General features: G+C 55.7%; 5 protein-coding genes across 5 annotated transcripts; 2 read left to right on the plus strand and 3 right to left on the minus strand.

Moving 5' to 3' along the window:
- Nucleotides 1-642: 642 nt before the first annotated feature.
- Nucleotides 643-1,862, plus strand: COL26b_001064 (uncharacterized protein; the record flags this gene model as incomplete). Its single annotated transcript, XM_053174023.1, has 2 exons — nt 643-748; nt 1,003-1,862. The coding sequence occupies 2 exons, from the start codon at nt 643-645 to the stop codon at nt 1,860-1,862; spliced, it is 966 nt and encodes a 321-aa protein (XP_053042140.1).
- Nucleotides 1,863-4,254: 2,392 nt separating this feature from the next.
- Nucleotides 4,255-4,982, minus strand: COL26b_001065 (uncharacterized protein; the record flags this gene model as incomplete). Its single annotated transcript, XM_053174024.1, has 3 exons — nt 4,255-4,522; nt 4,621-4,770; nt 4,825-4,982. The coding sequence occupies 3 exons, from the start codon at nt 4,980-4,982 to the stop codon at nt 4,255-4,257; spliced, it is 576 nt and encodes a 191-aa protein (XP_053042141.1).
- A 55-nt stretch (nt 4,983-5,037) lies between these two features.
- COL26b_001066 (uncharacterized protein) lies at nt 5,038-5,329 on the minus strand (the record flags this gene model as incomplete). The annotated part of the gene is made up of 2 exons (XM_053174025.1): nt 5,038-5,062; nt 5,166-5,329. The coding sequence occupies 2 exons, from the start codon at nt 5,327-5,329 to the stop codon at nt 5,038-5,040; spliced, it is 189 nt and encodes a 62-aa protein (XP_053042142.1).
- Nucleotides 5,330-6,383: 1,054 nt separating this feature from the next.
- Nucleotides 6,384-7,694, minus strand: COL26b_001067 (uncharacterized protein; the record flags this gene model as incomplete). Its single annotated transcript, XM_053174026.1, has 1 exon — nt 6,384-7,694. One exon carries the CDS (start codon nt 7,692-7,694, stop codon nt 6,384-6,386), a length of 1,311 nt encoding a protein of 436 aa, XP_053042143.1.
- Nucleotides 7,695-9,653: 1,959 nt separating this feature from the next.
- COL26b_001068 (uncharacterized protein) lies at nt 9,654-10,381 on the plus strand (the record flags this gene model as incomplete). The annotated part of the gene is made up of 2 exons (XM_053174027.1): nt 9,654-9,737; nt 9,905-10,381. The coding sequence occupies 2 exons, from the start codon at nt 9,654-9,656 to the stop codon at nt 10,379-10,381; spliced, it is 561 nt and encodes a 186-aa protein (XP_053042144.1).
- Nucleotides 10,382-12,203: the final 1,822 nt, after the last annotated feature.

Below are 12,203 nucleotides of genomic sequence, written 5' to 3' on the forward strand. Positions count from 1 at the left end.
TTGGTAATGTCTGTGAGGAAAGAGACAGCAAAAGGCAAAAGTGTGGGCTGGTTGTGGTTGGTCTCGTCGTACGGAGGCATGTTTCCAACTGAACTCCTACCCCGGCCTTCGCGCCGATATTGTGCAAGGTCCTGGCTGGTAGGCCTTCGGTCGATTCTTCCAATGTCAGCTCACAGCAGGGTATCTTATCGAGGAAGGCGGTGAACCAATTGAGACAGACGCAGCGAGCGCGGCGGACGAATCAGAGGGGGCATATGACGGAGCTCGTGCCTAACATGCATAATTTTGAGCCGCTACGGCGCAAGTAAATGGCGGCCGGGACCCCTGGGAAATTCTGGAATCCTGGAGAACATAGCAACCCCTCCACCGAAGCGGCGACATCGACGTCGGCCACGACTGCCCCTCACCTTCCACTTTACGGGGGCTCCTTTCGAGCAATTTACAAACAAGCAGGACCCGCCCGCCGCCAGCGTGCCCTTCCTTCCCTCAAACGTCACCACTTGTCGCTTCTGGATTTACTTTTCTTTCTTGTTCTCCTTTCGCGATCCAGCTCCCTCCTTCAGGCTTACTTACGGACTCCCGATCGCAACATCATCAAATCCCAAACAAACACGCGAAAACGACAGCGAGCCATCCCACACCATGGCGGAGAAGTGCGTCCACCAAGGCTGCGGCAAGGTCTACACCGATGCAGAGGAGCCATGCGTCTACCACCCCGGCCCTCCCATCTTCCACGAAGGCCAGAAAGGTACTCACTTTCCGCTTACCATGCAACACCGCACTGCCGATTTCATCTTACCTTTATTTTACACTTCGTCATTTCAATGGAGACTCCCATCGCTCCCGTTCTTGTCCCGTGAACTGGGATAGGGATCACCCTCTTCCCCCCCATCCTCCCGCCCAATTGAAGCTTTCCGAACCTTTCGCATCCCTTGCTTAGCCTCCCTCCTCCCAATAATGTCGTCGATTGTAACACACAAGCTAATTGCAAATCACTGCCAGGTTGGAAATGCTGCAAGCCCCGCGTCCTTACCTTTGAGGAGTTTATGACCATCCCCCCCTGCACAACCGGCAAGCACTCTACAACCGACCTGCCACCCCAGATCGAGAAGAAGAAGGAAGACGCTGCTGCGGCCGCCCTTCTTGACAAGCTCGCATCGGCACCGGCCCCGGCGCGCAAGCCCCTCTCCCAGACCCAGGCCCAGGCCGCTCCCTCTCCTCCTCCTCCACCCCCGGAGTCCGAGTCCGATGACGCCTCCCTCGAGATTGCCGATGGCGCGACCTGCCGCCGCAAGGCCTGCTCGGCCACCTACCGCAAGGGCTCCTCCCGTGATGCAGAGTCCTGTGTCCACCACCCTGGCGTCCCCATCTTCCACGAGGGTTCCAAGGGCTACAGCTGCTGCAAGCGCCGCGTGCTTGAGTTTGACCAGTTCATGAAGATTGAGGGTTGCAAGACCAAGAACCGTCACTTGTTCATCGGCAGCGGTAAGAAGAAGGGAGCCGCCGCCGATGGAGGCGAGGAGAAGCTTGACACTGTTCGCAACGATTTTTACCAGACTCCCTCTACTGTTATCGCCTCCTTCTTCCTCAAGAAGATCGTCAAGGACTCTGCCAAGATTGAGTTCAAGTCGCAGTCCATCGCGCTCGACTTGCCTACTTCCGACTCACCGCCTAAGCGCTACACCGCCGAGGTGCCTCTGTTCGCGCCCATTGATGCGGAAAAGTCCACCTTCAAGGTCCTTGGCACTAAGCTCGAGGTGACTCTCGCCAAGGCCGGCGGCGAGTCGTGGCCGGTCCTGCGCAGTGACGACCGTCTCACTGGTGAGATATTACAAATCGGCAAGGCGGGGCGCTTGCAATAGCCGTTATAGCACATGACCTGCTACAGACTTGACCGTTTCCTGCCATATCAGACCCGGAATAGCATTCATACGGATGTATCAGGGAAAAAAAGGGAGGGTGGGAAAACACCGTCAGCGAGAAGGATAAGAGGCGGGAGAGATAAAGGGGTGTTCAGCATACATTATCCCGTCATCATTTGGCATAAAGAAAAAGGAAAAGCACGCAAGATACCTCTAGATAGGCATGTGAGACATGGTGTCCCGCCCACGGGAAGGACGCGGTGTCTGCGGTAATCCAAGAAACCGTAAAACAAGGAAGAAAATCCGAGATAACTGAAAAAACATTCTACCGCTACGATGGTGGGCTGTGTATGTGATCTGCGTTTGTCCTATCTCTGCGTGTTTCATTTCACTCTTGGCCAAGAACATGTGCCCGCAGCACGTTGCGCGGCCTCGTCCATCGACTCGATCTTTTCGGGGCTAGCGGGAGAAACATGTTTTGGAAGACTTCACTGAACCAACAAGACTGATTGCGGCCAGCTCGAACACTGCAGACTTTGTGATGATGTACGCAATACAGGCCCTGTGGCCCTGAGCGGTGATAAGTGATGCCAAGAACAGGAGCAAAAGCCACGGACCCTGAAAGGACCACACAAGCAAGCCCTCCTTCCGTGCGCGCGCTCGTCCTCTCCAGCCTCTCTTCACTCCTTCTGTCTCTCACACTACTCTCAGCATCATCACGGTTGTTGAGATGACGATGATCACGGCCCAAAAGACTTGGCATTCGAACCATTGGCTTTTGCGCGGTGACGGTTTCCTCTTAGCCACATGACAACGCACAACGCACGCTACCACTGCGCTTCAACATTCCTTTCCGTTCTTAATGAGTGCCGAGAAATGTGAACTCGCGGCTTATCTGATTTCCGTCTTCTCATCGTCCAAGCCTAGTCTCATTTTGTCAATGACCCATGTCCAGAAAGAGAACTCCGGTGAGAAGTGACGGCATGTGAGAATGTTACAACAGGAGCCACCCGGAGTCCGTTGTTCTCTGCCCAACCCGTGTCCCGTTTTCAATTCTCGTAGGGCCCAAGAAGAACTAATGCCGACGCTAGTGACAACACCCCTGGAGGCTGGCTGACGGAAAACCTCCCCGTCGAATGTAACAAAAAACAAAAAGGAAAGCTGATCAGAGTCAGGGGTTCGACTTTTGTGATAACCAACTGACGCGCCAAAAAGTCTTCGTGCACCGGCCTGATGCACTTAGACAGGAACCCGTATGGAAAGTAAACTTTTTTTATTCAATTTCAACCCACTCGCCCGTGCCACAGGGATCATTACAAGAGCACGGATAATGGTGCGCACAGCACACTTCGACACATGCGTGCACACCCCTCCTCTAACCGTCTCCGAAGGGCCATTCCCTCCCGTCTTTTCCCTTTCTTTCCAGTCTTTTTCCCTCTCCACTCACACTCTGACTCCCGTCCATAGCCCGCCAGTGCATCTCCCAAAACGCCAAGCCCGCAATGTGGATTCAGGAGCATAACAAAACATACACAAGAATGAGAGGAGAAAAGGGGTGCCAAGAAAGGCGGCGAAAAAGACATACAGAAGAGAGTATCCGCCAAGAAAAGCCAAAAAAGAGGACAGGCGTGGAAAAGGAAAAAAAAGTGAAGAAAGGTGGAACCGGTCGGGGTGATGGGAAAGACGGACATCGTCATCCCGCCTCGGCCGGAATCCGCAAGGAGACGAGGTCCCCTTCGCAGCCGTCAATGATCGGCTTGGTGCTCCGCTTGCTGTTGCCACCAAGAGTCCGTCTTCTGGAGACCGTCATTCCGGCGCCCGCCCGGTAGTCAGGTGGTAGTGGCTTTGCCAGCTAGTGCGGGAGGACGTGTCCGGACTAAGAGGCTGGGCGGCCCGTACGGTAGTAGCTAGGTTCGCTGCCCAGCCGCCTTAGTAGCCGGTGGTAGAGGCTGGCGCTTCTGCGTTGCTGGTGGTTCTGTATTCGTAGGGCCGCCCGCTCAGAAAAGTAAAACGACAGGGATGTTCCTGCCAAGGCGGCGAGAAAGGGAGAATCCCATAAACCCAAAAGGGACAGGTAGAGGTGGCTGCACACAGCGGGTGGGGAATGAGGGCTATGCCGCTCCGGGCGGATACGGGCGTCTCGTAGTCTGTAAAGTCATAGTTCTCCAGTGTGTGCGTAGCTGAAAGTGCAGCGTGCCGTAGTAGAGGCGTTCTGGCGGTCCCAATTGCAGGGACTCTGCTCGTTCGTGCCTGGTGTTATGACGTGGGGGTCGCCATATGCTGGTCGATCTGGCGGGATCTAGACTGTAGCCTTTTTTGCCTTTGACTTCGCCGCACCGATGCAAGGGTGGGGCCTGCCGCCGCGGGATGTAACGGACCCGTCGTCGCCGCCTCAACCACTGGCACCAGGCTTGGTAGCCGGATTAGGGGATGGCGCTCTCGAGTCCGTGCCGTTGTAGATTAGCTGGAAGCCATCGCGCCGGCAGACAACAATCGGCTTGTCGTTGGAGCAGCGCCCGATGATCTCGCTCGAGTCGGGCATGCTGTATGGCACGGCGTCCTTGAAGTGGATGATTGGGCCGCCGTCCATTGTGAGCCCGATAATCTCGGCTCCCTGAATACCCTCGTCCTCATCAGAGGCTTCAGCTTGAATGGTGTTTCTGGAAGGCGTGTTAGCACGGATCGTTTTTTTACCTTGGCAGGTATCATCGGGCAGCCACGATGCCTGCCAGGTGAAAATTTTTGAGATTGCACTTACACTTGGCTCATTGGCAAGGTGTTGGCGTCGCTCATCTTCCTCTTCCTAGCATTGGCGGCCCTCTTAACCCTCCTAGTGATGCAGCCGTGAAGGTAGTGGAACAGGCCTGCGATGACGAGAACCGGTGTGCCGAGAGCCAGAGCCCAAGGTCTGTAAGTCGTTAGTAAATGAACGGTGTAGGGGGTAGCTAGAGAGATGACATACGGGTTTCTGCGTTGTCTCAAAGAGTGCACCAGAGCCAGAATGACTCCGCACACGGCAATGAGAGATCCGACCTGGATCATGGTGAAAGTCGACCAGTAAAGTGACATGAGATCTTCTCCGTCGCAAAACTGCAAGGCCATCAAAGTGAAAACCTCCATGATGACCGTTACCAAAGAGACACACACGCATCCCAAACTGAACCAGATACAGCGTCTAATTGCCTGTTTTCGTTTTGAGTCTGTCGGTGGCAGGTCCGCAACGGCGTCTAATGTCCTGAACAGTTGGTCAGTGAGACTGTTTGAGAATAGACCGTGATTACAACGGCGTTGCGGAGAACTTACCGAGTGTATCCCCATGCTGCAAGAAACAGGATGAACAAGTTGAAGACGAAGAGGAGCCAGTAAAGGAGATCGAATTGCCATCTGTCAAGATGTGAAGCAAAACGGGCGTAGTGTGCGCATCGAATAGGGTCATAAGGCGTAAAGTCTTCTTCGTTGGCAACCATCTTGGGCAACGGTCTGGCGGCAAGTTGTGTCGTTGTTGTTCAGGTTGAGCGTAGTCCAACTATGCTGTGTGTTGCTGTAGACACTGATGTTCAAGTTGTATATGAATGTCTTCTTTCGATGTCGTCTGGTGGTTCCGGATGACAGAAGGCTGATGGTACTGACACTTTGACAGGTGGTAATGCAAGAGGCTCTGCTTCTTTATACCAAGTAGGAAGGACTCGTTTTGTAAAGTCACCGATCCGCAGGGTTATTCTAGCATGGGGCGGACTTGCCCAGGCTTGCGTGTGTGCGGCAGGGGGGTGCTTTCACAATCTGATGGCGGGCAGGGGTCGTCGTGGTCCTACAACTACCGAAGGGCCACCCCGGTGTATGCTCCTACAGAGGCTTGGGGACGGACGGGTGGGGATAGAAAGACAAAGCTCCAGAGAGGCTTGTCAAGTAGATTGCGATTGCAAGATTGGCTCAGAGTTGACATGGGCACAAGAACAACGCTCACGAGCTGCCAGACGCTACTGCAACTCAACTTTGCGCCGTCATCTTTAGACCCGCCTCCATTTTTCAGTCGACGACCACCTGCACCAACCGGTGGATCCATCGTCAAACTCATCTTGTCACCAATGATGCACTGATGCTGAGTCGAGTGCGGAGGAAGGCTAGGAATAGCGCTTGAAACAAGATGACAGTGACAGCGTTGTCGACCTGGGCTTGCGGTGATCCGCATGTGGATGGCGATGCTGTCTGGGCGATGTCTGGGCAGTCTCTTGGCAAGATGCGCGGGATAAGACGTAGATTGCCGATCTGTAGGTGGGCCCTGGTGACGGCCGATTGTGGATTTGGATTGGTCGGAGGTCGCATTATTCTCCGGACTAGGGGGGGCTTAGCAACGACGTTCAGACTCGACGCTCAGAAAACCGCCCATGGTTCTCAGAGCTCGACGACAAGTCGAGCTTCCCTGGTCCACTAACTGACTCCGTCCAATGGCGCCCGAGGCCGCCGTCGGTGCGAAAAGCCACCCCGCACGTCTCATGAACGAACCCTCAACACATTCTCAACTCAACTCATTCCCTCCATCAGCTCAACTCTGTCGAGCATCATACCCTTCAGACCAAGATACTCTCTTAGAGAGTCCCACTCGATGCCACCCTCTTCACCGTGCCTCCATTTCTCCTTGTAACCCCACGCGCATGCAATGTCATCCATGGCAGCGCGCTCCTCCTCGCGAATCCAGCGCTGGTGCAACGGGATACCTGGAGCCCAAGTAACACGTCGCATGTGATCGTTGACAGTGGTCCTCGCAACCACACCGATTGTGCCAGTGAAGCCCAGATAAGCCAGGATAGCGACAAAGGCGAATTTGGTGGCTGTCACGGGCTCCATTGTGTTCTGGAATGCCGAGAGATTGGAGGCTAGAGCGTAGACCCCAATTGGGGCCGCAACCACGGCCGAGGCGGGCAGAAGCGCTTTCCGCAGAAGCTTCTGCCGGTAGAATGCTTGTGTCGCATAGCAGGCCTCAACGATGCCAACTGCAGCGTCCAGATTCTTGGCGTCGATGGCGGCCCCCAGAGCTGTTTCGGCGACAGCTGCCTCGATGGCCTTGTCTGCTCGCTTTGGGTTCTGCTGTACGTAGGTGATTGAACCCTCGACTGCCTTGGGTTTGGGCTTTGATGCATACAATTCGAAAACTTGGGGTAGTGTCTCGGGCCTGCCAAGCCTAGCTTGGATGTTTACGTACAGCTCCAAGACCTGGGGACCAATGGAAACGGTGGGGTGTGCGATAATTTGGTATGCTGACTCGGAGATTGTGTCGACTGTATCCTTGACGGAGACTGACGGGATCGACGTGCTACCAGAGTTAGCTGCAGTCGAGTTCGAGTCCAGGGATAGCAGGTTTGACGCGGTCGACGCCGTGAGGGCAGAGGCCGGACGAATCTCCGACTTGGATAGATATGGTTGAATCGCATTTGCGGCGCCTTGGCACGTTTTCAAGGCTGCGATGACGAGCTGTGGAGTAGGAATTCCGTCCGTCGACATGAAGCGCTGCTTGCTCTGCTGAACAATCGCAGCCAGCTTGTTCAGGTCAGGGAGCTCCTTGGACACAGCCCTTGTGCCGACAGGCCTCTCGTGACCATCGCTCCTCAAACCCGATGTAGATACCGCGCTCGTGAAGCGGCTTTCCCCAGCAAATCGTCTCAATGTGGTATTCTCGTGAAGCTTGGCAGATCGCGAGGAGACGATCGCAGATGCGTTTGGCTTGGCGGTATGAAGGAATCGAGTCTGTTGCCCAGCGCGTGATAGGGTCACGCATAACCGACAGAGGGATCGTGGTTGAGCGGCCGCTGGCCGGATGATGGCGGTCCGCATCATCTTCGTGACGAAGAAGGCTGAGGATTCGGGCGTTGGCGTAGTAGAAGGGACCTGCGACGGACCGAATCGAACGCTATGAAGTCGAGCGCGCGAGCGAGCGGGAAAGGACGCGTGGTCGACTGGTCTCTGAGGGCTGCTGTAGTTCGAAGCAGCACAGCGGTTGGTCGTGGGTTGTGAATCGTGGAAACGAAGCCAAGAGAATCAAGCAAAGGGGCCGTCGGGCGGGTGAGGCAACAGCCGTCCTCTGGGCGAGATCCCGGGAGAGGCCGTCTTGGGGTCTTGGGCAAAGGAGTGGGAGGCCGACGCGGAGACCGACGAGTAACCTGGCTGGTGTAACAGGTGCGATGCGAAGGAGAGTGAAGCTTTCGAGGAGACGGACGTTCCGGGGCAAGCTGGGAGCTCCTGCAAAATTTCCACCCGTAGGCCCAATCCACCCAATAGCAGGAGCTCTAATCGGCCCCCCTGGCCCTATCTCACAGGCGATCACTCCAGTTTCGGAGAGGCTCTTCGGCAGCGCTCGCCGCACCAATGAGGCCGGCACTTGCCCCTCCAAGCGGGGTCCGTCAGCGCTGCAGCAGTTAGCGCACAGCAGGCTGAGTACCTAGAGGTCATCGAAGAAACGTGGTTCGGGTACAGCCACAGCCGCTGCGCCAACCATGAACTTGCACCTCACGCCTCACCAAACTTCAGTTCATCCTGCATGTTTTCTCAACACCGTTCTTTTCCAAGACTTTGGGACTGTAGATCTTTCTGTAGCACTGCATCAGGTTTGATTAGATGAACATAGTGTATCTCAAGCTTCTTGGCTCTATTCCGGCTCATTTTCTTGGTGCACCTTTTCTTTTTCTTCTTCTCATGTACGGCGTATGCTACTGCAAGCCGCGTTGGGCAATTGCGTCAAGTATTCGTACTCTCCAGCCACAGCTACTTGCAAATACTCCCTAGGCTGATGGGGCTTGTGCGATACTTTTGCTTTGGCGGTGTCCGCCCGCAAAAATGGAAGTAGCTCGAACCAGGCAGCGGTGCTCAGCCCACTCATGCTGTAACGGTAGCACTGCCAGCGCCCAACAGCGCCGCATCTCGAGCGTACGTCCAAGAACTGCCCGAGGATGACGAAACACCACGCGGCTGAAAAGCTACCCCAGAGTAACATCATCTAATCGCCCCTGGGAATGCACTGATCGACCCTCGAGAGCCTCACTTGTCGTTCATTGAAACGGTACCCTGTCATTTGACAGCACTGTATCTCGACGACATCTCTTCCATCGCCGTTGTTGTCGACACGACCGCTGTGCTCCAGCCTCCGTTCAACCTGGTCCACTACAACGAAACGACAACGACATTTATTGACATCGACAACGCACTCACCGCCAACCATCGGCGACATCCATCTACCACCCTCATCCTTTGAAATCACTCATCGTTCCATCGAAATAAAGAAACACACACGGCCGAGTCGACCGAACCGATCTCAACATGCCTCCTCCACCTCCCCCGCCGCCTCCGATGCCTGGAATGGGCGGTCCTCCGCCTCCGCCTCCGCCCGGGGGACCTCCAGGACTAGGCAGTCTGCCATCGAGGCCGGCCGGAGGAGGAGCGAACAGAGTATGGCCTCAATCAAGACGATATCCCTTTGCTCAGACAACAGCCTGCTAATGTGGCCATCAGGGTGCCCTTCTCTCCGATATTTCCAAAGGCAAAGCTCTCAAGAAAACCGTCACGAACGATAGATCTGCTCCAGTTGTAGGAAAGGTTTCAGGCGGTGGAGGAGGAGGAGGACCGCCCATAGGAGGTGCGCCCCCAGTTCCTGGATTTGGCGGTGCACCCAAACCTCCAGGAGGTCTCGCGCCTCCGGTACCTGGGAACAGAGCTAGAAGCAACAGCGATCAGAGTGGTAGTGCACCGGCACCGGCAGCTGCGGAACCCGCACCGCAACTAGCTGGACTATTTGCTGGGGGCATGCCGAAGCTGCGCAAGACTCGCGGTGCTGTCGACACCGGCGCGGCTGCCGATTCATCCTACATGTCGGATCCCGAGAATAACGTACGATCGTCTTCCGCGCCAAAGGTGCCTGCCTTCGGTGCGCCCAAGCCACCTGCTGGTGCGGCGCCAGCTATTCCTGGAAGACCTCCTCTCCCGCCTCCAGGTGGTGCTCCAGCACTACCACCATCGATCGCCCATCTGCGAAAGACACCCAGCGATGTTCCCAGGCCAAGCTCCTCGGCATCCATGAAGGGGCCCCCGCCTCCTATTGGCAAGAAGCCACCACCACTGCCTGCATCTCGAAAGCCCTCTACAGCTCCATCGAACAATCCACCTCCTCTGCCTGGTGCTCCAGTTCCTGGAGTCCCTCCCCCGCCTCCTCCATCAGCTGCTCCAGCCCCTCCCCCATCGGCACCTCCCTCGGCGCCGCCACCACCCCCCGCCGCTGCTGCACCCAGAGCCCCAGCGCCTTCACCCCCTTCTCGATCTCCAGCACCTCCACCTCCTCCACCCGCATCAAACGGGCCTTCGCCTCTGGCAATGCAAGCTGCCCTACGAGCAGCTGGACAGGCATCACCCAGTGCCGCACCCCCGCCACCTCCATCCACGGCGCCTTCGCCTCCCGCGGCCGCACCTCCCCCGCCGGCCGCCCCTTCGCGGGCCCGGTCCGGGTCTGGACTTCGCTCATCTATGCTCGACCCTAGCGCATTTACTCTTGCCCCTAATGGAGCAAAGAGCCCGCCTCCTTCACGTACCAACACAACCACGAGCCTGAGTACGGTTGGCGGTGGTGGTGGCGGCGGACGTTACATTGTCCAAGACTCACGTTGGAGGTTCCAAGACGAGGCCATGCTTCCAAAGCCTAGGGAATTTCTCGGTGGCCCCAGACGCTACAGGGCTGGCAGAGGGAGCAGTGTTCCCCTCGACTTAAGCGCATTGTAAGGAGGTCCATGATACTGGGGATCAGCTGTGTTCAGCATCCAAAACCTCACGGTGACTACGATGGATCAACGCCTGCGATGGAGTCTCTACGCACGCCGTATTCTACCGAGGGAACATGCGATGAGCTTGGGGGGACGCGTTCATGGACCATCCCACGCTCATTCAACACTATTACCTCTTGGCGTTAAGGAGGATGACTGTATTTTAGGCAAGCGATCATCTTGTGAATAGTAGCTTCACAGAGCGAGTTCCTTGCATCAAAACATAGCGGAGTAGCCTTTCAATGATCCGAAAGTCCGCAGGGCGTTGTTGTAACGAAACGATCGCCGAGACGATATCTAGATCGCTTGGTTCTTGGCGTCGGTGACTTTCTCAAGGTCAAGACGATGGTTCACTTGTGACATGGTTCCATGGTTCCCAGATGGATCCTATGGGGGAAACTCTACGACATCGGGATTGGTCTCGGGGGGCGTGGAGGAATCAAGGACGGCTTTCAGGCATACGAGCCATGCGGAGGGTATGGTATCACCGTGGTTCGAACAGGCTCCTGGCATCTGTTCACTTGTGATCGGCGGAGTCCATCTAGACATTCCAAAAGACTTAGGATCCAAAAATACCTGAGATTGACTAGCAAAGAATGCGTACGTGTGATGTGTCTCCAGCCTCGCGCAGCCCGAATTTCTGGCTTTTACGAGATTTGCGCCGAAATTGAGACGAAGTTTCTCAGTATCACGCCGACAATGAGACGAGGTTCCTGTTGGTCTTGGCGAGCAATTGCGTCTTCACTGACTGCCCTTGTTGGTCCAAGTTTTCTCTTCAAAATCTGCTCTTCCAGAACCACTCAAGGATCCATCTCCTACGGTAGACGACGTCTAAGCCTCGCCTCGTCTCGAAAAAGTTCTGTGACAAAACTTGACAGCCCTGTCTGCTGCCCGCCTGCCCTTCACGTGCTCTGCAGAGGCTGCTGCTGGGCCGCGCAGAGTCCGCACAACCGTCCGGGCCAGTTTCGCAAAAGGGCAACTCGTTTCGAGTAGCAACTTCGAACGTGTGTCAACGGAGTTGTCAACGAAACTTTTTGCCCGTCCTTACCCTCCCGCATTCCAAGGCCCAGCCAGCCAGCCAGCAGAATTTGCGGAGTGTCCGGACTGCGCGAACGACACACGACACCGCATGTGGGTTTTGCCTGTTGCTGGTTTCGGGTGACTCTGGCCTTGCAGCCACGGCTGCGTGTGTCAGAGGATGGACTAAACTCTCTTACATTTTTGGCTTGTTGACTTGCAGCGGAGACAAGACAGACGTACGCAAGCAAGAATCACGTAAACACAGCCAACAAGTCTAATCAGATTGTTCGGGCGAAACTCTTTTACCCACTCATCCATGCCTCCCTTTTCACTTTCAAATGTGTGTGCTTGTAGCGAAGTTGTCTGCCGCGTACCATGCCCTTCGATTGTATTAGACTAACCGTGTTAAAGCTAACCCGCAAGATGAAGTTGGTTTCACGTATGCCGGCGTCGCAGAGTCCATCTTTGCCAAGAGATTGAGGGCAAGGTAAAGGGTGTACAGACAACCCAGAAGCCAAGCCTC

Source organism: Colletotrichum chrysophilum (assembly GCF_026319265.1).
Source record: "Colletotrichum chrysophilum strain AFK26 chromosome Unknown scaffold_4, whole genome shotgun sequence".
Classification (NCBI taxonomy): domain Eukaryota; kingdom Fungi; phylum Ascomycota; class Sordariomycetes; order Glomerellales; family Glomerellaceae; genus Colletotrichum; species Colletotrichum chrysophilum.